General features: G+C 47.8%; 1 protein-coding gene across 1 annotated transcript in view; it reads right to left on the bottom strand.

Annotated features, from left to right (window-relative positions):
• lama3 (laminin, alpha 3) overlaps window positions 1–27,714 on the bottom strand; it is a 195,125-nt gene that overhangs the window by 105,619 nt on the left and 61,792 nt on the right. Inside the window, 14 exon segments of the mRNA XM_078397982.1 lie at window positions 4,930–5,077; window positions 6,593–6,699; window positions 7,774–7,916; window positions 9,536–9,668; window positions 12,756–12,848; window positions 12,850–12,913; window positions 17,492–17,591; window positions 18,018–18,123; window positions 18,216–18,268; window positions 19,120–19,219; window positions 20,703–20,746; window positions 23,276–23,413; window positions 26,251–26,385; window positions 27,243–27,377. Of these exon segments, the coding sequence (XP_078254108.1) occupies window positions 4,930–5,077; window positions 6,593–6,699; window positions 7,774–7,916; window positions 9,536–9,668; window positions 12,756–12,848; window positions 12,850–12,913; window positions 17,492–17,591; window positions 18,018–18,123; window positions 18,216–18,268; window positions 19,120–19,219; window positions 20,703–20,746; window positions 23,276–23,413; window positions 26,251–26,385; window positions 27,243–27,377 (1,499 nt within the window).

Genomic DNA, 27,714 nt, shown 5'->3' with positions numbered 1-27,714 from the left:
TACCAAGCCAATTAACCTATAAACCTGTTCGTCTTTGGAGTGTGGGAGGAAACCGAAGATCTCGGAGAAAACCCACGCAGATCACGGGGAGCACATACAAACTCCATACAGACAGCACCCGTAGACAGCATCGAACCCGGGTCTCCAGCGCTGCATTCGCTGTAAGGCAGCAACTCTACTGCTGCGCCACAGTGACATAGGAGCATAATTAGGCCATTCAGCCCATCGAGTCTGCTCCACCATTCAATCGTGGCTGATCTATTTTTCCCTCTCAACCCATTCTTCTGCTTTCTTCTCACAAGCTTTGATGCCCTTACTAATCAAGAACCTGTCAATCTCCACTTTAAAAATACCAAATGACGACCTCCATAGCCTTCTGTGACAATGAATTCAACGGATTCACCATCCTCTGGCTAAAGAAATTCCTCAACTCCTTTCCAAAGGTACGTCCTTTTATTCTGACACTGTGCCCTTTTGTTCCAGACTCCCCCATTAGTGGAAATATCCTTTCCACATCCACACTTTGATGGCCTTTCATTATCTGGGAGTTTTCTATGAGATCCTCCCTCATCCTTCCAAACTCCAGCGTGTACAGGCCCAGAGCCATCAAATGCTCCTCATAAACGCAATTATCCCCAGGGTCATTCTCGTAAACCTCCTCTGGACCCTCTCCAAAACCAGCACAGCCTTCCTCAGATATGAGGCCCAAAACTGCTTACAATATTACAAATATTACCATATTCCTTCTCTCCCGAGATGCTGCCTGACCCGCTGAGTTACTGCAGTATTTTGTGTGTACCTTCGATTTAAAGTAGAGTTGCTGCTTTACAGCGAATGCAGCGCCGGAGACTCAGGTTCGATCCTGACTACGGGTGCTGCACTGTAAGGAGTTTGTACGTTCTCCCCGTGACCTGCGTGGGTTTTCTCCGAGATCTTCGGTTTCCTCCCACACTCCAAAGACGTGCAGGTATGTAGGTTAATTGGCTGGGTAAATGTAAAAATTGTCCCTAGTGGGTGTAGGATAGTGTTAATGTACGGGGATCGCTGGGCGGCACGGACTTGGAGGGCCGAAAAGGCCTGTTTCCGGCTGTATATATATGATATGATATGATATGATAAACCAGCATCTGCAGTATTTTTTCCATTACAAATATGGCCTCACCAACACCTTATAAAGCCACAGCATTACATCCTTGCTTTTATATTCTAGTCCCCTCAAAATGAATGCTAACAATGTATTTGCGTTCATAACCACTGACTCAATCTGCAAATGAACTGTTTGAGAATGTTGAATCGGCACTCCCCAAGTCCCTTTTGCATTTCCGATTTCTGAATCCACTCATCCATCCAGTGAGTCGGCCTCCACTGCCTTCTGAGGCAGAGAATTCCACAAATACACAACTATCTTTTTCCGCACCCAAGTTCTAAATGGCCTACCCCTTATTCTTAAACTGTGCCCCTTCCACCAATGGAGAGGGGGAAGAAGAAGGAATGCTGGGGTGTGAGTGGTCCTTGATTATGTTGGTTGCCCTCCCGAGGCAGCGTGAAGCGTAGATGGTGTCGACGGTGGGGAATCTGGTCTGTGTGATGAACTGGGCTACATCTACAACTCTGTAATTTCTTACACACACTCTTCCCACGCTTGTATGGATGGGTTGCGCAGAAGGGACTGTGCCTGTGCTCTTTGGGCCAGCTCTACGAGGTAGCCATTATGTGCCTGGTCCTAATTTGAGGAAGGATATTCTTGCTATTGGGGGAGTGCAGTGTAGGTTCACCAAGTTAATTCCCGGAATGGCGGGACTGTCATATGATGAAAGAATGGAGTGACTGGGCTTGTATTCACTGGAATTTTGAAGGATGAGAGGGGATCTTATAGAAACATATAAAATTATTAAGGGATTGGCTATGCTAGATGCAGGAAACATGTTCCCAATGTTGGGAGAGTCCAGACCAGGGGGCAAAGTTGAAGAATAAGGGGTAGGCCATTTAGAACTTAGGTAGGGAAAAAGATAGTTGTGTATTTGTGGAATTCTCTGCCTCAGAAGGCAGTGGAGGCCGATTCACTGGATGGATTCAAAAGAGAGTTAAATAAAGCACTTAGGCCTAGTGAAATCAAGGGATATGGGGAGAAGGCAGAAACGGGGTACTGATTGTGGATGATCAGCCATGATCACATCGAATGGCGGTGCCGGCTCAAAGGGCTGAATGGCCTACTGCACCTATTGTCTATGTATCCATATATCTACCATTTAATAAGATCAATGTGGAACAGACACAATTTTAGACTTTAGTCTGATGAAAGGTCTTGACCCGAAACATCATTCGTCCATTCCCTCCAGAGACATTGCCTGTCCTACTGAGTTCCTCCAGCACTTTGTGTTTTGATCAAGATTCCAGCATCTGCAGTTCCTTGTGTCTAACCAGAGTGCAGAATATAGCGTTACAGTGGTCTTTGATTATGTTGGCTGCTTTCCCAAGGCAGCGTGAAGTATAGTGGAGTCGACTGTGGGGAGTCTGGTCTGTGCCTAATATTTCAGGGCTATTTTCCTGCACTAACCACATATCGCTTGATTCCCTTAATATCTCAAAATCTATTGATCTTAGTCTTTAATATCCACCATGACGGAGCCACAAATTCCATCTTGGCCGTAGAAAGAATCCTATAAGTTTGTATCACAGCTTGGTTTGGCAACAGCTCTGCCCAAGACAGCAATAAATTGCATAGTTGTGGATGTAGCCCAGTCCATCACACAGACCAGATTTCCCACCATCGACTCCATCTACACTTCGTGCTGCCTCAGGAAAGCAGCCAACATAATCAAGGACCACTCACACCCCGGTCATTCCCTCTTTTCTCCTCTCCCGTTGAGCAGAAAAAAAAAAAAAACTTGAAAGCATGCACCATTTGATTCAGGAACAGTTTCTTCCCCGCTGTTCTTAGCTAACTGAACGGTCCTCCCATAAGCTAGGTTGTAGTTCTGATCTTCCAACCTACCTCACTGTGAACCTTGCACTTTTTTTATTGCACTTTCTCTGGAACTGTAATATCATAACAGTGAAATGTTATATTCTGCACTCTAGCATTTTAGATTTAGGTTTATTATTGTCACTGTTGTCAATAGACTTCCCAGTCAACCAGGACTGAATGCTACTACCGTATTTGTGTCCACCACCACCCCTGGCAGCACATTCCAAGCACCAACCATCCTCTGTGTACAAAAACCTGCCTTTAAACACAGAGAGTGGTGGACTCAGCCCGGTCCATCACAGGCACTTCCCTCCCCACCATCAAAAGCACCTACATCAGGCACTATCTCAAGAAGGTGGCATCAGGGATCGCCACCATCCGGGCCGCGCCCTCTTCTCACTGCTACCAACGGCCAGGATGTACATCAGGCTGAAGTCCCACACCACCAGGTTCAGGAACAGCTACTTTCCTACTATCATCAGGTTCTTAAACTGACCCGCACATCTCTAATCCTACCTCAACAATGGAACACCATGAACCACCTCTTGCACTACCCTGGACTTGTTTCTTTTTCTATTCCAATTATGATTTTGCGCTTATGCTTTGATTTCTTTTGGATTAATTGAAAGATAAAGCATGGAAACAAGTCCTTCGGCCCACCAAGTTTACACCAACCATTAATCACCTCTGCACACTAGTTCTATGTTATCCCATTTTCTCATCCACACCCTACATGCTAGGGGCCATTTACAGAGGCCAATTAACCTACAAACCCATCCATCATTGGGATGTGGGAGGAACCTGGAGCACCTGGAGGAAACCCACGAGGTCACAGGGAGAACATGCAAACTCCACACAGACAGTGACCGAGGTCAGAATTGAACCCAGATTTCTAGCGCTGTGAGATAGCAAGTCTACCAGCAACGCCTTCTTTCATTTCGAATTTTATATGTAATTTATGTATCTTTAGTTTCGTTTATTGTCACGTCTGATTTGTTGCGTGTTAACCAGTCAGCGGAAAGACAATACATGATTACAATCGAGACGTTCAGAGTTTTTGTGTGTTGTCTGGATCTATGTACCTATGATGTTGCTGCAAGCAAGATTTTTCGTTGTACCTGTTCCTCACGGTAATTGTATGTACGTCAACAAACTTGAACTAGAAGTTCATAAGTCATAGGAACAGAATTAGCCATTCGACCCATTAAGTCTACTCCGCATGGCAGATCAACCTTTTCCTCTCAACAACATTCTCCAGCCTTTTCCCCATAACCTTTGACACCCTTTCTAATCACAATTCTGTAAATTTCCGCTTTAAAAATACCCAATGACTTGGCCTCCACTGCCGTTTGTGGCAATTAATTACACAAATTCACCAACCTCTGGCTAAAGAATTTCCATTCTAAAGCTCGGTCTAGAGGGCAATCACAGACCAGTCTCACCCCAGTCACTCCCTCTTCACCCCTCTCCCATCAGACAAGAGGTACAGAAGGGTGAAACGCATACCTGCAGGTTCAGGGACAGTTTCTTCCAAGCTGTTATCAAGCAACTGAACCATTCTATCACCATCTAGAGAGCGGTCCTGACCTCCCAATTATCTCATTGGAAAACCTCAGACTATCTTTAATTGGACTTTATTGGACATTTCTATAGCACCTTACATTATTCCCTTTATCCTGTATACTGTATACTGTGTAATCATGCATTGTCTTTTCGCTGACTGGATAGCATGCAACAAAAAAGCTTTTCAATGTACATATGACAATTAGCTAAATTCACTAAACTAAACTAGCTGTCTGAAGAAGGGTTCCGACCCGAAACGTCACCTATTCCTTTTCTCAAGAGATGCTGCCTGACCCGCTGAGTTAATCCAGCATTTTGTGCCTATGTTCAAAACTGAACTAAATGTCCTTTTATTCTGAGTTGACAGATAGGGAAGTTTGATCGGTATTCTTTCGCACCTGTCTGACTATGAGGACGGCCATGTTTGCCTGGGCAGATGTCAGCAGCTGGTCTACAGGCTGGAGTTTGCCGTCCACGGTGTAGTGACCATCGCTGGCTCCAGCACTCGGGAAGTTGCCCAGGGGCAGGTACTTGTACAACAAGCAGCTGCGGAACAGAAATGAGTCAAGAATTACAAGTAAGACAAGCGGCCTTAAGTCGGCTGCAAACTCTCATGACCCCCTTCTTAGCACACTCCTGCCCTTTAATTTACAAGACTAAACTATTTTTTTATAGGGTGCGGAATATGGTTTTGCAGCAACACTTGCAGGTACTATCGCAAATATCGTTTGAGAAACATTTGGACAGGTGCATGGATGGGGTAGGTTTGGAAGGATATGGGTCAAAGATTTTAAAAAGTGCAAGCATTGTGTGCAGTTGTGGCCACCCCATTAAAGGACGGATGTGGAGGATTCCACATCTGGTTTGGGAACAGCTCTGCCCAGGACAGGAAGGCTCTGCGGAGAGTAGTGCGTTCGGCTGAACGCACTATGGGAACTACACTCGCCCCCCTGCAGGATCTATACATCAGGAGGTGCTGATCCAGAGCCAGCAACATTATGGGGGACCCCTACCACCCCAGCAACGGACTGTTCCAGCTGCTAAGGTCAGGCAAACGCCTCCGCTGTCACGCTGTGAAAACAGAGAGGATGAGACGGAGTTTCTTCCCACAGGCCATCAGGACTGTTAACTCTCATATCACCAGGGACTAATTTAATTTACTGTATTGATTTATTTTTTTTGTTAAAATTTTTCTTTTTTTTCTATTCTGTTTTGTAGTTTAGCACAATCCGCCACTTTCATTTCACTGTACATCTTGTATATTGTATGCGACAAATAAACTTGACTTGACTTGACTTGATTTGGAGAGGGTGCAGAGGAGGTTTACCAGAATGCTGCCTGGAGCAGAGGGTTTCAGCTGCAGGGAGTGGTTGGACAGACTTAGATTGTTTTCTCTGAAAAGTCAGAGGTTGAGTGAGGCAAGAACTGTAGAAGTACTTAAGATTATGAGAGGCATAAATAAGGTAGACGGTCAGAATCTTTTCCCCAGGGTGGAAATGTCCAACATTAGAGGACATGGATTTAAGGTGAGGGGGTCAAAATTTAAAGGAGGTGTGCGGGGCAAGTTTATTTTACACAGAGTGTACTGGGTGCCTAGAACGTGGTGCCAGGGGTGGTGGTGGAGACAGACACGATCGTGGCATTTAAGAGGCTTTTAGATAGACACATGGTTTTGCAGGGAATGGAGGAATATGGATCATGTGCAAGGCAATGGGCGGCACATTGATGCAGCAGTAGAGTTGCTGCCTCACCAGCGCCAGAGACCCAGGTTCGATCCTGACTATGGGTGCTATCTGTGCGCAGTTTGTCTGCTCTACCTGTGACCACGTGGGTTTTCTCCGGGTGCCCCAGTTTCCTCCCACACTTCAAAGTCATGCAAGTTTGTAGGTTAATTGGCTCCGATAAATTTGCAAATTGTTCCTAGAGTGTAGGATGATGCTAGTGTATTGGGTGATCGCTGGTCAGTGTGCTGAAGGGCCTGATTTTGCACTGTTCTCTAAAGTCTAAAGTAAAGTATAAACAAGTAAACGCCCCTGACCCTTCTCTGTGCGGTTTGCTTACTTTTGGCCCTGTTGCTGTGGGTCAGCGTTGTACATGCAGGGCTCAGTGACTCGAAACTGAAGGATCGGAGCCTCGTAATATTCACTGGGCAGCAGCACCAGGTAATCCTGGAGGGTAGAATTAAAGAGACATTGATGGGTTAGGCAATGCGCTGGAAAACAGAGCAAAACACAAAAACTCCAATGAGTATTTCATTGTTCCATTTCGGGACAAATAACACAAACGCTCGTGACTCTTGTAATCTCAGACAGCATCTGTGACAGGATTGGACAGGCGATGTTTCGGGCCGGGACCCTTCTTCAGACTGATGGAGGAGAGTCAGAAAGATGGAAGATAGTGGGGGCTGGGAAAAAGCCTTGTAAATGAGAGGTGGCTACAGTGAGGGGGGGGGGGGGTGGGAAAAAGTGACACAGGATAGTGGTGAAAAGGACTCAAAAGGGTACTGAGCGAAGAGGAATGACATGTGAAGCCAGGGGGAGGGATATGGGTGGAAGGGGCAGGGCAGGGTGTGGGGAAGAGGGGTGAGATTGTGGGAGAAATGGGTGTGACCAGGCAAAAAGAGAGAGGGAGCAGTATTTGAATTGGAGAATTCACTGTTCATATTGTTGGGTTGTAAGCTAGCCAAGCGAAATATGAGGTGCTGTTCCTCCAGTTTGCGTATGGCCTTATTCTGACAATGAAGGAGGACCAGGACTGAAAGGCCAGTATGAGAATGGGAAGGGGAGTTAAAATGGTTAGCAACCGGGGAAATCCAATAGGCCTTGACCAAACGCGAGTATTTGACGGAGCGGCCATAGGGAGAACTTGCAAACTCCACATTGCCAGCACCCATAGTCAGGATTGAACCCGAGTCTCTGGCGCTGTAAGGCAGCAACTCTACTGCTGTGCCACCTTGCCGCCTTATATGAACAGCTGACAGAAACTGGACCCTTTCATGACCTGAGAACTATATTCTGCACCCTGTATCATCCCCTTTTCTCTATCTACTGATTATATTTACGTATCAATCAGTAAATACATACTATTATTTGACCTATTTGCGTAGCATGCAAAACATAGCTTTTCACTGCACCTCAGTACACGTGACAACAATAAACCTAAACCTAACCCAAGAACTGCCTGAATTATAATATCAGTGGAATGTAATAACGTAATGCATCGTTCCCAAGGCTGATCCTCACCAAGAGCACACCCTCCGCCTCAATGCTGACCGTCCAGGTTCCGGGAGAGAGCACAAAGGGGTCACCATAGTTGTTCCTTGAGACAGTAACGAAGGATGGTTCCCTACTGCGAGCAAAGGTGATCTCCTTCGTCTGTGGAAATACTGCGAAGGAAGAGACCAAAGCACGAGTAAACACTGCAGCATGTGAAAGGCTGAGATTTAATTTGATTGATTGAAAGCTGCCATCTACTTCATTGGAGGTCATAAGGTCAAAAGGAATAGGAGTAGAATTAGGCCATTCGGCCCATCAAGTCTACTCTGCCATTCAATCATGGCTGATCTATCTCTCCTAACCCCATTCTCCTGCCTTCTCCCAACACATCTAAAACCTGTACTAATCAAGAATCTATCTATCTATCTGCCTTAAAAATATCTACTGACTTGGCCTCCGGAGAAAACCCATGCGGTCACAGGAAGAACGTTCTAACTCCACACAGACAGTACCCATTGTCAGATTTAAACCCAGGTCTCTGACGCTGTAAGGCGGCAGCTCTATCAGCTCTACCAGCTGTGCCGCCCTAAGAGGGAAATGGGCCAAACGTGGGCAAATGGGATTAGCTTAGATGGGGCATCTTGGTTGGCATGGACGGGCTGGTCCAATGGGCCTGTTTCTGTGCTGAATTCTTTGTTAGCTCTGTTTTTCTTCCCACAGGTGCTGCCTCTGCCACTGAGTTCTTCCAGCACTTTATTTTTTTGCTCAAGATTCCAGCATTTGCCTCCTCTTGTGTTTGGAAGCACTTAACTAGCACATCTAACCCTGTTGAATGGGTGAAGTTAAGATCAGGAACTGAAAAGAAATCTCACAAATATCTCCAAAAATAAAAACAAATTCCTATTATTTTGAAATACTTACCCAAGAGGATTACATTCCATAAGTAAATTAGTTTTTTAGGATTACGGGGAAGTTTGGCACATCATTAAAAAACCCACACAAACCTCATGCAAAGAAGCGTTACATTTCCAGAGCCATAAACGGTAAGAATGACTTGTAAATAAGGCCGAGTAATATCATGGACTTGTATTCAGAAGCTCAGACCATTGATGTGGAATGGCTCCTTGACTCTATGCACCGTAGAAAAATATAGTCTCGGGATGCATCACAGCTTGGGTTGGGATCAGCTCTGCCCAAGATGACAATAAATTGCAGAGAGTTATGGATGTAGCCCAGTCCATCACACAGACCAGAATCCCCACCATTGACTCTTATCTAAACTTCATGCTGCCTCGGGAAAGCAGCCAACATACTCAAGGACCCCTCACACCCTGGTCATTCCCTCTCCTCCCCTTTCCCGTCAGGCAGAAGAAACTAAAAACTTGAAAGCATGTACCATCAGATCAGGAACAGCTTCTTCCCCGCTGTTATCAGTTCACTGAATGGTCCTCCCATAAACTAGGTTGTAACTGTAGCACTACGTTGCTATAAACTGTATATTTCACTCTGGTATTTTTCTCTTTGAACTACCTGTTGTACTTGTGTACAGCTTGATTGGTCAGATCTTATTTAATTGGATAGCCAATAAAGCTTTATCACTGCTTCTGAATACACATGGCAACAGTAAACCTGTGCCAATATCTACGCTCTGCCAGTTGCCCATGCACACACAGCACTCAGAGTTTTGGATGAAACTCAGGAGATGCAAGAAAAAAAATGTTCCTCGATTACTTACCGTGAGTGGCAATGGGACCAGGAGCAAGTGAGATTTGAACCCTCTGTGGCTTACCTGCACCTTGCTGGACTCGGTAAACTGTCAGCCGACCATAGACGGTGGTGAACCCGGGGTTAATATATCGCAGGGTGAGGTGGAACGCGTTGAGGTTTCGGCTCGGCACATGCACCATCACCCTCACGTTACTCTGCAAAAGTGAAGTTAATGGACACGTGACTGGTGGGAGAGGGGGACAGAGTTGGCGGCAGTGCCTGGGAGCTCATGCACCACACACAGTGTCCCCCTGTGGGGGGGGGGGGGGAGGGGGAGTGACCTTGTGTGGGTATGTCAGGGAAAGGGTCAGTGCATTAGGTGCAAAGTGTGAGTGGGGAAGTCATACGCAGAAGAGTAACCACTTACAGTTACAGCAAGACCCAACAGTTACTTCCTCAGTGACTGAGATCCTTCCTCTAATAGGCTTTGGGGCGCGGTGCTTGTAACGGAAGACTATGCGGAACAGATTGGGTGAGGTCACAGAGATAGACATGACCACCTCTGGCTGGGGAAAGAAAAGTAGTCAAAGCAGCATAAGGGAAAATCCTGACATCAGCCTCAGAGGCAGCACTCACCCCACAGCGCAAACAATGCTCCCCGCCCTGGCCCACAGTAGTAGCAGAGAGAGGTGGAAAATACTAAATACACATAAATGCACTTCAGACCCAAAGATGTAAATTTGCATGTACACGTGCTTCTACTTGTGTACGGTAGAGCACACACTGATTGGTTGCATCACAGCCTGGTTTGGCAGCTCGAACGTCCAGGATTAAAGGAGGCTGCAGAGAGTGGTGGACACTGCCCAGTCCATCGCGGGTACTGACCTCCCCACCATCGAAGGGATCTACAGAAGCTGCCTCAAAAAGACAGCCAGCATCATCAAAGGGGAGGCACACCAACCTGGCCATGCTCTCATCTCACTTCTACCATCACGAGGAAGGTACAGGAGCCTGAGAACCATGACCTCCAGGTTCAAGAACAGCTGCAAGACCATCGATCACCCGTTCACACTAGTTCTGTGTTATCCCACTTTCTCATCCACTCCCTAAACACGAGGGGCAATTTACAGAGGGTCAATTAACCTAGAAAACCCACACGTCTTTGGGACATGGGAGGAAACCGGAGGAGACCCATACCGTCACAGGGAGAACGTGCAAAACTCCACACAGACAGCACCAGAGATCAAGATCAAAACCGGTTCTCTGGCGCTGTGAGGCCGTGGTTCCACCAGCTGTGGCTTCTTTCATTTGGAATTTTACATGCAATTTCTGTATAAAATCAGATTTCCAGGTTTGGCAATGATACAAAGACCTTCTCGGCCTTTATAGCTGGAAACGATGGGCTACAGAGAAATATGACAAGATTAACAGAATGAACAACTGTGGCAGAAGGGCTTTCATGGGGAAGCAAATGTGAGATCATTAATTGCGATCATAAGAAATGGATCAAACAGGGCGCTTTCCAAATGGCGGAGCTCGAAGCACGGGAGGTGCAGAGATCAAGGGGGCTGTGGGAATAGCTAGAGAGGCCGGTGCAGTGCTGTGTTTAGAGGGGAGGAGGTGCTCCTGGTTTGTCCACGGCCAGTGAACACCTCTGGGCCTCATCCTGAGGGAGCACATGTTGTCCTAGAGCAGGTGCTCTGTTAATACAGTGAATTAATAACAGGATTCCAAGGGTAATGCCATGTGGGAAGATCACCTGAACCAGGAATTTACCAACTAGGCCCAATATTCCCTGGAATTTGAAAATTTACCAATGGGATCTGCTAAGGGAGGGAGAGAGGGAGAGGGAGAGGGAGAGAGGGAGAGAGAGGGAGAGGGGGAGAGAGAAAGGGGGGATGGAGAGGGGGAGAGTGGGTGAGGGGACGAGGGAGAGGAGGAGAGAGAGGGGGGAGAGTGAGAGGGAGAGGGAAAGGGAGGGGGAGAGGGGGAGAGGGAGAGGGAGGGGAGAGGGAGAGGAGAGGAGAGGGAGAGGGAGAGGGGGAGAGGGAGAGGGAGAGGGAGAGGGAGAGGGAGAGGGAGAGGGAGAGGAGAGGAGAGGGAGAGGGAGAGGGAGAGGGAGAGGGAGAGGGAGAGGAGAGGGAGAGGGAGAGGGAGAGGGAGAGGGAGAGGGAGAGGAGAGGGAGAGGGAGAGGGAGAGGAGAGGGAGAGGGAGAGGGAGAGGGAGAGGGAGAGGGAGAGGGAGAGGGAGAGGGAGAGGGGAGAGGGAGAGGGAGAGGGAGAGGGAGAGGGAGAGGGAGAGGGAATGAAACAAAGAACTGCAGATGATGGTGAATACACAAAAGGACAGTCTCGACCCGAAACGTCACCTATCCATGATCTCCAGAGATGCTTTCTAACCGGCTGAGTTACTCCAGTACTTTGTGTCCTTTTGAGAGAGACTAAGATACAAAGAGAGATGGACAGACGTGCAGAGATCAATCACATAGGTGGAGGATGGATTGGGTCTGGGACAGTCCACAGATGAAAACCCGAGTCCTGGGGTGAAGCCCAGAAGCACATTTACGAAGAAAGAGGGTAGAAATGTGCAGCTTTCATTCGTAAACAACCGTCGAATCTAGGGCAGATGGTCATAGAGCCATACAGCACTAAAACAGTCTCGTTGGCCCATGAGGACCAAGGTAGCCCATCTAAGCTAGTCCATCTCCCCATGCTTCCCTGTAATCCTCGAAACCTTTGGAGTGTCTGAGGTGAGGGGAGACCTGATAGAATTAAATAATATTAGAAGAGGCATAGAGAGGGTAAAAAGACAGAACTTATTCTCAGGGTGAAAATGTCAAAAACTAGTTTTAAAGTGAGAGGGGTAAAGTTTAAAGGACATATGCAGGGCAAGTTTTTTTAACACAGAGGGTGGTGGGTGCCTGGAACGTGCTGCCAGTGGTGGTGGAGGAGGCGGGATACGAGAGTGGGGTTTCAGAGGCATTTAAATAAACACGTGGATATGCAGGGAATGGAGGGATATGAACCACGTGCAGGCAGAAGCAAATAGTTTACCTTGGCAGACATGGCACAGACATAGTGGGCCGAATGGCCTGTTCCTGTGTTTAGTTTAATTTAGTTTGATACACAGCATGAAAACATGCCCTTCAGCCCACATTAACATTATCCTACACACTAGGGACAATTTACAATGTTTACCAAAGCCAATTAACCTACAAACCTGCACGTCTTTGGGAGTGTGGGAGGGAACCAGAGCACCCGGAGAAAACCCACGCAGCTCACGGGGTCCGCCGAGGACCTACCTGCACGGCCGATAATTGGGCGTAGCCTCGCCAGCTGAAGTTAACAAACTCCTGTGGGTCAAAGCCAAAGCGGATGGGTCTCCCGTTGGGCATGGGAGCCATCTTCCACCTCATACTTCAGATGGTGAAGGTCTGGAAAATAGTGCTGGCTCCGCGGCCTTCAAACATAAGTTTAGTTTTAGTTTGGTTTAGTCAGTGTTGGTGTTGGATCAAACACAGAATCTCCTTCAGACAGTGCGGCTGTCTGCTGACCCATTACCTATCCAGTGTTTCCACCATCCCCTTGCTTTTGCTCCAAGTTCCGTAAAGTCTAATGTACTTAGAATGACCGAATCAATGTCACACAGAGACCAAACTGCAGAGAGTCATGGACGTAGCCCAGACACAGCTCCCCACCATCGACTCTGTCTATTTCAGTTTAGTTTCGTTTATTATGGTCACTTGTGCAGTGAAAGGCTGTTTGTTGCGTGCCTTGCCTTCCAGTCAGCGGAAAAGCCATACATGTTTAGAATCAAGCCGTCCACAGTGTACAGGTAAAGGATAACTGGAATAACGTTCAGGGCAAAATAATGTCCAGCAAAGCCTGATTAAAGATAGTTGGGTTTCCAATTAGGTCTATGGTAGGTCTGGACCGCTCTCTAGTTATTGATAGGATGGTTCCGTTGCCTGATAACAGCTGGGAAGAAACTGGCCCTGAATCTAGAGGTATGCGTTTACACACTTCTGTACCTCTCGTCTGATGGGAGAGGCGAGAAAAGGGAGTCTGGGTGTGTGTGTGTGATTATCGGCTGATTCTACCATCACCCCTGGCAGAGCGTTCCTGGCACTCATCACACTGTAAGTAAATAACAAGTCTCACACATCTCCTTCAAAATTTCCCCCACTCACATCAAAGTGATTCCCTCTAGTCTTTCACATTTCCACCCTGGGATACGGTTCTGACTGTCTCCCCTATGCTAGGCCTTTCATAATTTTAAAAATCTTCTATCAGAGGTACTTCTATCTCAACCTCCGACACACCAGGGAAAACAATCCAAGTTTGTTCAACCTCTCCTTATAGTTTATACCCTCTAATCCAGGCAGCATTCTGTTAGACCTTTTTTGCACCCTCTCCAAAGCCTCCACATCCTCCAGTAATGGGGCGGCCAGACCCGTACAGAATACGACAAATGTGGTCCAAAATCTTATAAAGCTGCAAAATGACTTCCCGACTCCTATATGCAATCCCCCTACCGTACGCCTTCTTTACCATTCTACCTATTTATGTTGCACTTTCAGGAAGTTGTGGATGTGGACTCCATATCAATGGTTTCTTTATTATCGCGTATACCAAGGTACGGCGAAATACTTTTTTTTGTATACAGTTCAGTCAGACTATCACCAGACATAAGCACGATCCACTGGTTAGTACAGAATATACAGAACAGCCCACTGAGTCTATACTCAAGAAGAGCCATTTTGATGCCCTTTTAGTCTCATCTGCAGCTGGCCACAAAGGCCTTCGCCTCCATTACGGTCACCTGCGAACCGTCGTCCCTCTTTGCACAGCCCTCTTCGGCCTTTATTCCTGGTGGGGCGCCTCACGCATCTGACCATGAGGGCACAGAAGATAAGACCCCCTGGTTCTTCTTTGCCCTGCGTCCGCCGCCGCCTCCTCTCCGGGCGTGTTCCCGGTTCCACGGCGGGCGAGCCAGGCCTGCCATTGGGATGGGCCACGGCTCACCAGGATTCCTATCCATGCTCCAAAGGGTCCTGCCACTTACAATGTACTTTTCTCTGGTAAACGTCTTCTACACCCCCAACAAAGCAACCACATCCTTATTACTTGTGCTCTTTCGTTTTCTTGATACTTTATTCCTGGGTTTCAAGCCCCATCCACAGGCCTCTCGTGAATTAGGAAGGAGAGTGGGGTATTTTTTTAGAGATAAGAGTCAATTTGAATTGGAGTCGATTTAAATTAGAATCAATGGAGTCAATACATTGGCCAAGTCAATGGACATTTTTAAGGCGGAGATTGATAGATTCTTGATTTGTAAGGGTGTCGGGGGTTATGGGGAGAAGGCGGGAGAATGGGGTTGAAAGGGAATGATAGATCAGCCATGATTGAATTGCAAAGCAGACTTTATGGGCCTAATGGCCTAATATTAGAGATATAAACAGGCCCATCGGCCCATCAAGTCCGCACCAACCGGCGATCCAAATTACTCCGGCACATAGTACATACTAGGAGCAATTTACAATTTTTACCGAAGCCAATTAACCTACAAACCTGTGCGTCTTTGGAATGTGGGAGGAAACCGGAGCACTCGGGGAAAACCCATGCAGTCACAGGGAGAACATGCAAACTCCGGAAAGACAGCACCTGTACTCAGGTTCCAACCTGAGTCTCTGGCACTGTAAGGCAGCAGCTCTACCGCTGCGCCACTGTGCCGCCCATAGCATGAACGCAGTCCCCACTACCACAAATTTTGCAGTTGAGTAGATGTAGAGTCATTGTGGATAGAACTGAGAACTTGTGAGGGTAAAATAACCCTAATGGGAGTTACCTACAGGCTCCCAAACAGTAGCCTGGATTTAGGGTACAAGTTGCATCAGGAGTTAAAATTGGCATGTAAAAAAGGTAATGCTACGGTGGTTATGGGAGATTTCAACATGCAGGTAGACTGGGAAAATCAGGTTGGTGCTGGACCCCAAGAAAGGGAGTTTGTAGAGTGCCTCTGAGTTGGATTCTTCGAACAGCTTATACTGGAACCTTTCAGGGGGAAGGCAATTCTGGATTTAGTGTTGTGTAATGAACTGGATTTGATAAGGGAACTCAAGGTAAAGGAACCATTAGGAGGTAGTGACCACAATATGATAAGTTTTAATCTGCAATTTGAGAGGGAGAAGGTAAAATCAGAAGTGCCAGTATTGCAGTTGAGCAAAGGGGACTATGGAGGCATGAGGGAGGAGCTGGCCAAAGTTGACTGGAAAGGGACCCTTGAAGGGATGACGATAGAACAGCAATGGCAGGAATTTCTGGGAATAATCCAGGAGATGAAGGGTCATTTCATTCCAAAGAGGAAGAAAGATTCTAAGGGGAGTAAGAGGCGACCGTGGCTGACAAGGGAGGTCAAAGACAATAACTAAAAAGGCAATACGGGGAGAAAATATGAAGTACGAAGGATAGCGAGCCAAGAATAAAAAGGATAGTAAAAGCTTCTTTAGGTTTGTGAAGAGGAAAAGGTTAGTTTAGAAAAATGTGGGTCCCTTGAAGACGGAAACAGGTGAATTTATTATGGGGAACAAAGAAATGGCAGACGAGTTGAACAGGTGCTTTGGTTCTGTCTTCACTAAGGAAGACACAAACAATCTTCCAGAAGAACTTGGGGACAGAGCACCAGGGTGTTGGAGGAACTGAAGGAAATTCACATTAGTCAGGAAATGGTGTTGGGTAGACTGGTGGGATTGAAGGCTGATAAATCCCCAGGGCCTGATAGTCTGCATCCCAGGGTACTCAAGGAGGTGGCTCTAGAAATTGTGGCTCATTGGTGATCATTTTCCAATGTTCTATAGATTCAGGATCAGTTCCTGTGGATTGGAGGATAGCTAATGTTATCCCACTTTTTAAAAAAGGAGAGAGAGAGAAAACAGGGAATTATAGACCAGTTAGTCTGACATCCAAGGTGGGAAAGATGCTGGAGTCAATTATTAAAGATGTAATAGCGGCGCATTTGGATAGCAGTAACGGGATCGGTTATCTTGCCGGAATTTATTGAGGATGTAACAAGTAAAATGGATAAGGGAGAGCCAGTGGATGTAGTGTATCTGGACTTTCAGAAAGCCTTTGATAAGGTCCCACACAGAAGTTATCTATCCACTTTGGTGGCAAGAACAAGAAGGCTGATTATTATCTGAATGGTGTCAAATTAGGAAAAGGGAATGTACAACGAGACCTGGGTGTCCTTGTACATCAGTCAATGAAAGTAAGCAGGCAATGAAGAAAGCTAATGGCATGTTGGCCTTCATAACGGGAGGATTTGAATATAAGAGCAAAGAGGTCCTTCTGCAGTTGTACAGGGCCCTGGTGAGACCACACCTGGAGTATTGTGTGCAGTTTTTGTCTTCTAATTTGAGGATGAATATTTGTGCTATTGAGGGAGTGCAGTGTAGGTTCATCATGTTAATTCCCAGGATGGCGGGACTGTCATATGATGAAAGAATGGAACAACTGAGCTTGTATTCACTGGAATTTAGAAGGATGAAAGGGGATCTTATAGAAACATATAAAATTATTAAGGGATTGGACACGCTAGATGCAGGAAACATGGTCCCGATGTTGGGGGAGTGCAGGAAGCCCCAGTTTAAGAATAAGGTGTAGGCCATTTAGAACTGAGATAAGTAAAAACTTTTCACCCAGAGAATTGTGAATCTGTGTAATTCTCTGCCTCAGAAGGCAGTGGAGGCCGATTCACTGGATGCATTCAAAAGAGAGTTAGATAGAGCTCTTAGGGCTAGAGAAATCAAGGGATGTGGGGAGAAGGCAGGAACGGGGTACTGATTGTGGATGATCAGCCATGATCACATTGAATGGCGGTGCTGACTCGAAGGACTGAATGGCCTACTCCTGCACCTGTTTTCTATGTTTCTATGAGTATCCCGCATTGGGGACATTGTCAGCATATCTGAAGTGCAATGTGATAGCCTCTTCTCAGGAGATCGGACCCCTGCCAGGTAAGTTCGTTTTGGTCACTTACTTGCTGCAGGTACGTCCCTCGATATTCTCGCGACACTGGCAATCCCCTGTCATCGTGCTGCATGTTAGGTTAGCGGACCCTCCAACGTCGCAGCTGCAGCCTATCGGGAGATCGAGCAGAACGGCAGAGTCATATCGTAGAACAGACACACAAGGAACAGACCTTCGGGCTAGGACTCTATTCCGTGGAATGCAAGAGGATGAAGGGTGATCTTATAGATTGTACAAATCACGAGAGGAATAGATCGGGTAAACATACAGTCTCTTGCCCAGGGTAAGGGAAACAATGAAGCAGAGGGCACAGGTTTAAAGTGAGGAGGGAAAGATTTAATAGGACCCTGAGGGGCAACATTTTTACACAAAGAGTGGTGGGTGTATGGAACGAGCTGCTGGAGGAGGTAGTTGAGGCAAGTACAGCATTGCAGCTCCCCCCCCCCCCCCCTCCCCCTCCATTACACGAGGGCCAGCTGTACCATCGCAATGCTCATGAGAAGTAATTCCCACCCTAGCTTCACCCTTTCACTCACCTTGGCAACCAAAGTAGTTGCTCTCCCGGAGGTTGTAGTGCCCTTCCACGCACCGCCCACAGTCCTGCCCACACACGTTGGCTTTGCAGTAACACCTGCCCCGGGTCTGAAACAGGAAGGTGGCAGCTTCAGTGTGGAACACGGGCTCCAGTGCACCTGCCGTGGCCGATACCTCTTTACCCTCCCCTGGACACTCACCTGGTCGCACAGTCCGATCCCACTGACCGTACCTCTCACAACACAGCCGCACTCTGCAATGTGGAGACAAAAGGACAACTGGATCAGGCTTAATGTAGACCTGGACGGAAACATGGATGATGGTTTGTACGTTTGCAGATGACACGGGAATTTGATAAAGTCCCCCGTGGTGGGCTGATCCAGAAGATTAAGCATAGGATTAACAGTGACTTGGTCATATGGATTCAGAACTGGTTTCCCGTTGGAGACAGAGGGTTGTGGTGGAAGGACAATATTTAGGCTGCAGGTCTGTGACCAGCGGAGTTTCATATGGAAGATGGACACAAGATGCTGGAGTAACTCAGCGGGTCAGGTAGCATCTCTGGAAAAAAGGAATAGGTGACATTTGGTGTCGAGAACCTTCTTCAGACCCCAAAACGACCAGCATTTTGGGTCTATCTTCGATGTAAACCAGCATCTGCAGTTCCTTCCGACACGGGTTTCACCAGGATCTGTGCTGGGACCTCTGCGGTTTATGACATACATAAATGACTTGGGTGTAAACATAGATGGGTTGGTTAGTAGGTTTACAGATGACACCAAGATTGCTGGGGTGGCAGACTGTAAGGAAAGCTGTCAAAGTACACCGCAGGGTATAGGTCAGCTACAGAAATAGGCAGAGAAATGGAAGATGGTGTTTAATCGCAGCAAATGTGAGGTATAGCACTTTGGGAGGTCGAATGTAAGGGGAAAATATACAATGAATGGCATGACACATAAGAAAATTAAGGTAACATAGATTAGTAGAGCCATTGCCCAAAAACCGATCACTGCGCCTGACCCACAGAGTCCAGCACTCAGTGTTCAGTGTTTTAGTCTACAACACCATCCGGCCACCCAAGAAGGAAGGGCTGAGATAACTCACCAATACACCCATCGAGTCCCCCTTCAGTTGGCCTCCAGTAGAGGGGTCTACACTTCTCACATCCAGGGCCCCTGGAGTTTGCAAGGCAGCGGCAAGAAGCCTGTCCAAAAGCAAATCTGAGTATCACACGGAATGGATTTTGTCCTTTAAAAGCCAAGTTTTCCTTGGCTTAGTTTTAAATAACCTCTTTTATACTCAACGTCATTTTCTGTACTTTACATTTGGGTAAGTTGGCTCCTTGCCCACGTTGGCCTTTACTTTAACAAAATACACTATTCACTTTTCTTCTAACTTGAATTCACCAGATTGGAACATCAGTGGGAGCAATTAGGAGATTGTTTGGGGACAGTCCATACTACAATGGAGGAAATGTTGGATGTCTTAAAACATATGAAGATAGATAAATCTCCCGAGCCTGATCAGATATATCCGAGGAAGCACAAGATGAAATTGCAGCCTCCTTGGCTGAGATATATGAATCATCATTAGACATGGGTCAGATGCCGGAAGACTGGAGGGAGGCTAAAGTTGTGCCTCTATTTAAGAGGGGTTCCAAGGAAAAGCCTGGGAACTGTGGACCAGTGAGCCTAACATCAGTGGTGGGAAAGTTAACGGAGAGGGTTCTGAGGGATAAGATATATATGCATTTGGATAGACAGGGGCTGATTAGGTATAGTCAGCATGGTTTTGTATGTGGGATATCAAGTCTCACAAACTTGCTTGTGTTTTTTGAAGAAGTAACCAAGAAGGCAGATGAGGGCAGGGTAATAGATGTAGTCTATATGGACTTCACAAAGGTCTTTTGATAAGGTTTCGCATGGTGGGCTTCTCTGGAAGGTTAGATCGCATGGGATGCAGAGAGAGAGCTAGCCGACTGGATAGAGAATTGGCTTCATGGAAGGAAGCAGAGGGTGATGGTGGAAGATTATATTTGAAATGGTCAAAAGACCAAGAGGTCTGTGACTAGTGGTGTGCTTCAGGTGCTGGGCCTATTGTTGTTTGTGGTTTATATCACCAATTTGGATGAGAACGTACTAGGCATGATTAATAAGTTTGCAGATGACTCTAAAGTAGGTGGTATTGTATACAGCGAAGATGGTTATTAAGAATTAAAGCAGATCTTGATTAACTGAGCAAATGGGTTAAGGAGTGGCTAATGGAGTTTAATTCAGTGTGGGGTATTAGATGGGAAGTCAAACCAGGGCAGGGTCTGCACAGCGTATGGTATGGTTTTGTGAGTGTTGTAGAGCAGATGGATCTAGGAGTGCAGGTACATAAGTTCCCTGATAGTGGCATCACAGGTAGATAGGGAGTGTTGTAGAGTGATAAACTTCAGGCAAGTACACATTTAACATTCATGAACACCCTGGCCCTGAACCCTGACGTGTTTGTCCCGTCCAACTGGATCGGGGCCACGCCATAACTCAACGAGCTGAAAGACTCTCCAGAGAGCCGTAACCACTGGCAACAAGCCATCAGCTCCAAGGGCTTGGAAGATTTTCCTGAAGTAAAGCAGTTGACATGGTGCCAAGGGACAGTCCCAGATGCACGGACGTTAAATTAAAACCTCGAGGTCTACTTACAGAGTGAGCAAGACCCGCTGTCCCGGGGGAGTGGCAGTCGGTCACTGGAAGAAACATCCAATATTAGGAAAAGAAAGATTTAATAAACTATCTCAGACTTCTAGCCAACTGGATAATGACGCAACACTATAACCTCAGACCCCAAAGAACGTCATTACGTTGGACAGGCTGCAGAAGAGATTCACCAGGATGTTACCTGGGCTTGAGTTATATGGAAAGGTTGGATAGGCTGGGACTTTTTTCTTTGGAGCGTAGGAGGTTGAGGGGTGACCTTCGAGTCATAGAGTCACACAGCATCGACACAGGCCCATCAGTCTAACTTGCCCACGTCGACCAACAGGTCCTATCTACACTAGCCCCACTTGCCTGCATTTGCCCCTTGGCCCTCTAAACCTGTTCTATCCATGTACCCGGCTGAGCGTTTGTTAAACCTTATTGAGGTGTACAAGATCACGAGGAGCATGGATACTGTAAATGTTCAGTCTAAAACTAGATTGCACAGGCTTATGGTAAGGGGGAGAAATTCAAGAGGGAACGCAGGGGCAATTTTTTCACTTGGAGGGTCGACCGTATCGGGATTGAGCTGTCAGAGGAAACCATAGATACATTTATGACTTTCAAAAGATATCTGAGCAGATATATGGATAGGGTGGGTTTAAAAGGACATGAGCCAAATTCAGGCTAATGCGACTAGCCCAGTGTGCCAACGGTCAGTGTGGACAAGATGGGCTAAAGGGCCTGTTTCCGTGCTGTACAGGTCTTTGACTCTATGACTTTGGAGGAGGCCATTCAGCCTTTGATGCTGTTCTAAGATTAGTCTCCATGAAGACTGCATTTCCACCCATGTACCCACCCCATGAGTACATGAGTAGGGAGGCAACTTGGCCCCTCAGTCCCATCATATCATATCATATATATACAGCCGGAAACAGACCTTTTCGGCCCACCAAGTCCGTGACGCCCAGTGATCCCCGTACACTAACACTATCCTACACCCACTAGGGACAATTTTTTTTACATTTACCCAGCCAATTAACCTACATGGCTGATCTGCCCCAGGCCTCCTCTCCACCTCTGTCCCAGCTCTCCTTAGTTCTCATTGCCCTCAGCGTCAGATGCTCTCCGCCGATCCCCAAGCCCAACACACAACATCCACCTATCACCCACCCACCCATTTCCAAGCCAACACCAACCCACCCATGTCCAGCCCCACGCCGCCACCCACCCATGTCCAGCCCCACGCCGCCAACCACCCATCACCAGCCTGACCCTGAACCCCACCCACTTCTGCCCCCACCTCAGCACCAGTCACCCATCCCCCTGCCCCACCCTGTCTCCAGCCCCACACTGATAACCCACAGCCAGCCCCACGATACCCAACGAGCTGGCGCCGCGGGAGCTTCATGTTGCGGGAGCAGGGAAAGCGAGCAGCATGAAGGCGGTGTGAGTACTGGGCCTGTCGCTCACTTCCCCGGCTACCCGGCTCCCCAGCTCCCCGGCCTGGGAATTCCCAGTGGTGTAACCCACTCATCCCGACGCCCGGCATCTTCCCTCCCGGTCTTGAGTTGAACTTTACCCCCCTCACTTGGTTATAGCAGACAATCGGCAATAACAGACACCCCCCACACCCCCCCCCCCCCCCCCCATGGTCAAAGGGGGGACCCGGCGAGAGGTCACCAAGCATGAAAGGGGAGCCGGTGGGGAGGCGGCAGGCGGAGGAGGATAGGACTGCTCGGTGAACTTTTGTAACTTTATCGTCGCCAGAGACGTGGTGACACTTGTGTACTGCCTACCCAAGGTCTGCTATATGAATCTGTGATTCTGTGGTGGTAATCTGTAGAATTTATTGCCACAGACATCTGTGGAGGCCGTCAATAGATATTTTTAAGGCAGCGATTGATACATTTTTGATTTGTCAGGATGTCAGGAGTTATGGAGAGAAGGCAGGGGAATGGGGTTGAGACAGAAAGATAGATCAGCCATGATGAGATGGCGGAGTAGACTTGATGGGCTGAATGGCCGAATTCTTCTCCGGGAACTATTGCTGCATGATTATACCGGGTTGTGTGCAAAAACAAAGCATTGCACTGTACCTAGGCATATGTGACAATAAAGTGGCATCATTGGTCCACTGTCAAGACAGTTTAGATTTAGATTTAGATTTTTAGATTTAGAGATACAGCGCGGAAACAGGCCCTTCGGACCACCGAGTCCGCGCCGCCCAGCAATCCCCGCACATTAACACTATCCTACACACACTAGGGACAATTTTTACCCAGTCAATTAACCTATATACCTGTACTTCTTTGGAGTGTGGGAGGAAACCGAAGATCTCGGAGAAAACCCACGCAGGTCACGGGGAGAACGTACAAACTCCGTACAGACGGCGCCCGTAGTCAGGATCGAACCTGAGTCTCTGGCGCTGCATTCGCTGTAAGGCAGCAACTCTACCGCTGCGCCACCGTGCCGCCCTGTATATCCAACTAGCGTTGTGCAAACCCACGTTACAGCAGAACTACCTGCTGGTCAGAGATCTCCCCCTTGGGCAACAGCAACAAGAGGTCCATTGTTACCTTGACAGCGAGGGAAGATGTTCCCTCTGGAGACGCAAGAATCACAGCGTTGCCCGGCAAAGAGTGGTCGGCATTTACACTGGCCCGTGGCCCGGTCACACACAGAATCTTCGGAACCTTCCGTGGAACACCTGCAGGCTTTAATCAACAATAGAGAGATTGCCACGTCAGCTGAAAGAGACACCAATCGCTCCGACCAACAATTTCACAGCAAGCCGTGGCCTCTGATCCCATGAGGAAGTACAGGCCTCGCAAGCAAATAGCCTCATTGAGGGAGACAAAATGCAGGAGTAACTCAGTTTTAATTTTGTTTAGTTTATTATTGTCACGTGTACAGTGAAAAGCTTTTTGTGCGTGACATCTAGTCAGCGAAAGCTCTATACATGATTACAATCAAGCAGTCCACTGTGTACAGCATCTCTGGCGAACATGGATAGGTGACGTTTCGGGTCGGGATCCTTCTTCTGATAGCCCACACCTAGCCCCAAACTGATTGTAGAGGGGGAGGGGATCTTGAAGCAAGAGAAGGCGAGGACGAATCAGGGCCGGCAACAGATAGGCCGATTGTTCACTTTAATTTAGTTTATTGTCACGTGTGCTGATTTACAGTTGGCTAGGGTTTGTGTGATCCCAAGAGGGATATATCGTTGTGAATTATGGAACTGGTTAACCGACTTAGTGGAGGAAGGGAGGGGGGGGAGGGGATGTTTGTAGAAGTTACCTAAAATTATAGAATTCAATGTTCATACCACTGAGTTGTAAGTTACCCGAGCGGAAAATGTGGTGCTGTTTCTCCAGTTTGCGTGTGGCCGCACTCTGGCAATGGAGGAGGCCGGCCCAGTACAGAAGGTCAGTGTGTGAATGGGAAGGTGATTGAGGACGGAGGGGGGGGGGGGATCCCACTACATGGGTTTGCCTGTGAGGGACCGCAATCAATCAGGGGCCGAGAAATGGGAATCTTGCGGACTACAACAATGCCGTGTTTTACGGGGCTGCAAAACAAGAACTCCTAGTACATTGGTCATCAAAAGGACACCAAGTACTGGAGTATATCGTTTAGTTTTGGTTTATTTCGTTTATTAATGTTCCGATGTACAGTGAAAAGCTTTTTTGTTGCGTGCTATCCAGTCAGCGGAAAGACTGCACATGATTACAATCAAGCCATCCACAGTGTACAGATACATGACAAAGAGAATAATGTTTAGTGCAGGATAAAGTGCGATTGATGATGGTTCAAATGTCTCCATTGTGGTAGATGGGAGGTTTTAGTTTGGTCTAGGAAGAGCGGAGAAGAAACTGTTCCTGAATCTGATGGTAAGTGCTTTCAAACTTTTGTATCTTCTGCCCGACGGGAGAGGGGAGAACAGGGAATGACCGGGGGTGTGAGTGGTCCTTGATTATGTTGGCTGCTTTCCCGAGGCAGTGTAAAAGTGTACATGGTAGATGGTGGGGAGTCTGGCCTGTGTGACGGACTGGGCTTCATCTACAACCCTCTGCAATTTCATATGGTCTTGGGCAGAACTGTTGCCATACCAAGGTGTGCTGCATCCCAATAAGATGCTTTCTACGGTGCGCCTGTAGAAGTTGGTAAGTTGGTAAGTGGATGGGGGAGCTTCCTTGTAGAAACGAAGAACTGCAGATGCTGGTTCACATCCACCAGGACACAAAGTGCTGGTGTATCTCAGTGGGTCAAGCAGCATCTCTGGCGAACATGGATAGGTGACATTTCAGCTTGAAACCCATCTTCAGCCCTCCTTCTGGTGTAACCCGCCTAAAGGCCGGGCGGACCACGTGTGTCAGGAGGGAGCAGCTGGAAATGTCAGAGGCGAGGAGCAAAGGCCGGTTGGAGGGTGAACCGGGGTAATGCCTCCTGAGCCTTCAAGGTTGGCTGCAGGAGGTGCTCCCGAGACACAAAGATGGCCGGGCGAGGAGAGGGACGTCCATTCGCGGGCCATTCTGGTTGAAGGGGACAGAGGAAGCCCCTGCAGGAGCCCGGGGCTTACCTGGATCGGGAGCCACTCCAGTAGCATGCGGGTGCACCAGACTTTGGAAATGGAGCCAAAACATAGTGGCTCCCGCGTGTGTAAACATGCAAAAAGAATCTCACTGTGCAGTTGACCGTTCCCTCTGTAACTCCCTGGTCCACTCGTCCCTTCCTACCCAAACCACCCCATCCCCGGCAACTGCAGGAGATGCAACACCTGTCCCTTTACCTCTGCCCTCAACTCCATCCAAGGACCCAAACAGTCTTTCCAGGTGAGACAGAGGTTCACCTGCACCTCCTCCAACCTCATCTATTGTATCCGCTGCTCTAGATGTCAACTTCTTTACATCGGCGAAACCAAGCGCAGGCTTGGCGATCGTTTCGCTCAACACGTTTGCTCAGTCTGCCTTAACCAACCTGATCTCCCGGTGGCTGAGCACTTCAACTCCCATTCCCACTCCCAGTCTGACCTTTCTGTCATGGGCCTCCTCCAGTCCCATAATGAGGCCCACCGGAAATTGGAGGAACAGCACCTCATATTTCGTTTAGGCAGCCTGCAGCCCAGCGGTATGAACATTGACTTCTCCAACTTTAGACAGTTCCTCTGTCCTTCTCTTCCCCTCCCCCTTCGCAGTTCTCCCTCTATCTTCCTGTCTCCACCTATATCCTTCCTTTGTCCCGCTCCCCTGACATCAGTCTGAAGAAGGGTCTGGACTCGAAACGTCACCCATTCCTTCTCTCCTGAGATTCTGCCTGACCTGCTGAGTTACTCCAGCATTTTGTGAAATAAATACCTTCGATTTGTACCAGCATCTGCAGTTATTTTCTTACACTCACTGTGCAGTTGCATAAGTGACAAATAAAGCACCATTGAACCATGTTCTGCAGAGATGCTGCCTGACCTGCTGAACTTTCTTCGCCTTCTGAGGAAGTAGAGCATAGTGCCGCTCACTAGCCGCTCTGCCGAGTGGGATAAGTGCTGCGGACTTACGTGAACAGTTGGGATGATGGTGATACCCCTGCGCACACTGGCTGCAAGAATGTCCCATGAAGTTCAGCCGACACTGGCACCGCCCCGAGGCATCGCAATTGTTGTTCACTGATCCCACATTGTCACAGGAGCAGGCTGCAAATAAACAGTAATCATCATCCTCAGCAACAACCCCGACTCTGTGTTGGAGAAACACAGCCCCAACAGTTCTCTCAAAGCTCAACATTACTCAGGAGCTGGGACTTTTTCCTTTGGAAATACTCCAAATGCGGCCTAACCAGAGTCCCACAGAGTGGCATCATAACTTCCTGACTCTTATATTCAATGCCTTTTGCAATAAAGGCAAGCATACCATAGGCCTTCTTTACCACCCTCTCTACTTGTGCTGCCATCTTCAGTGAGCTGTGCACTTGGGCTCCAAGATCCCTCAGCACATCAATGCTGTTAAGGGTCTTGCCATGAATTGTATGCTCTCTCCTTCAACCTCCCAAAGTGCCACACCTCGCACTTGCTCGAATTATACTCCATCTGGCTTCTTCTCCACCCATTTCTGCAGCTGATCTATATCCCACTGTATCTGACAGCCTTCCTCACCGGCTGCAACTCCGATTTTGGTGTCGTCAGCAAACTTACTCATCAACCCATCCATTTATATACATTTATGTATATATAAATATATACAAATATGCGTGTGTGTATGTATGTGTGTATGTATATGAATACATATCTCCTATCTATGTCCTTCATCATTTTATATACATCTGTCAGGTCTGCCCTCAACCTCCAACGCTGGCCGCATGTTCCAGGCATCCACCGCTCTCTGTGTAAAACAACTTGCCCCATACATCTCCTTTACACCTTGCCCCTCTCACATTAAAGCCATGCCCTCTAGTCCTTGACATTTTTGCTTCCATTGACAAGACCTGGGTGTATCAGGATAGGATGATGTTAGGGGACAGAGCATGTTTTGGTTGCTGGGGGCTGGGTCCTACCTCGGCAGTGCGGGAACGAGTGATATCCCGCTCGACAGCGATCGCACCGGCTGCCTCCAACCTCCGGCCGACACAGGCACCTCCCGGCATTGTCACACCGCTCCAGCAGGGTCCCCGCGCTGCTACAGGGACAGGCTGCAGCACAACAGGTACATCACAGGCTGGACAGTGCCACGGGCACACACAGTAGGATGGTATAGTACACAGCACGGTGGAATAATACGGTACCGTTACAGTAGTACAGCACACTGGGGTGGTACAGGACATTACAGTACAGTAGTACAGCACACTGGGATGGTACAGGACATTACAGTACAGTAGTACAGCACAGTGGGATCGGTATCTACTGTGGAAGTCATAGGGTCATACAGCACCAAAACAGGCAACTCAACAATGCTGATCAAGATGGGTAGAAAAGTTCAGGAGAGACGTGCCTTCCTTACTTCCGATTCGACTAGCAACTTAACTTTTT

Source organism: Rhinoraja longicauda, chromosome 4 (genome assembly GCF_053455715.1).
Source record: "Rhinoraja longicauda isolate Sanriku21f chromosome 4, sRhiLon1.1, whole genome shotgun sequence".
Classification (NCBI taxonomy): domain Eukaryota; kingdom Metazoa; phylum Chordata; class Chondrichthyes; order Rajiformes; family Arhynchobatidae; genus Rhinoraja; species Rhinoraja longicauda.
Note: the sequence above shows the minus strand (reverse complement) of the source record. Positions and strands in the feature narration are given on the sequence as shown.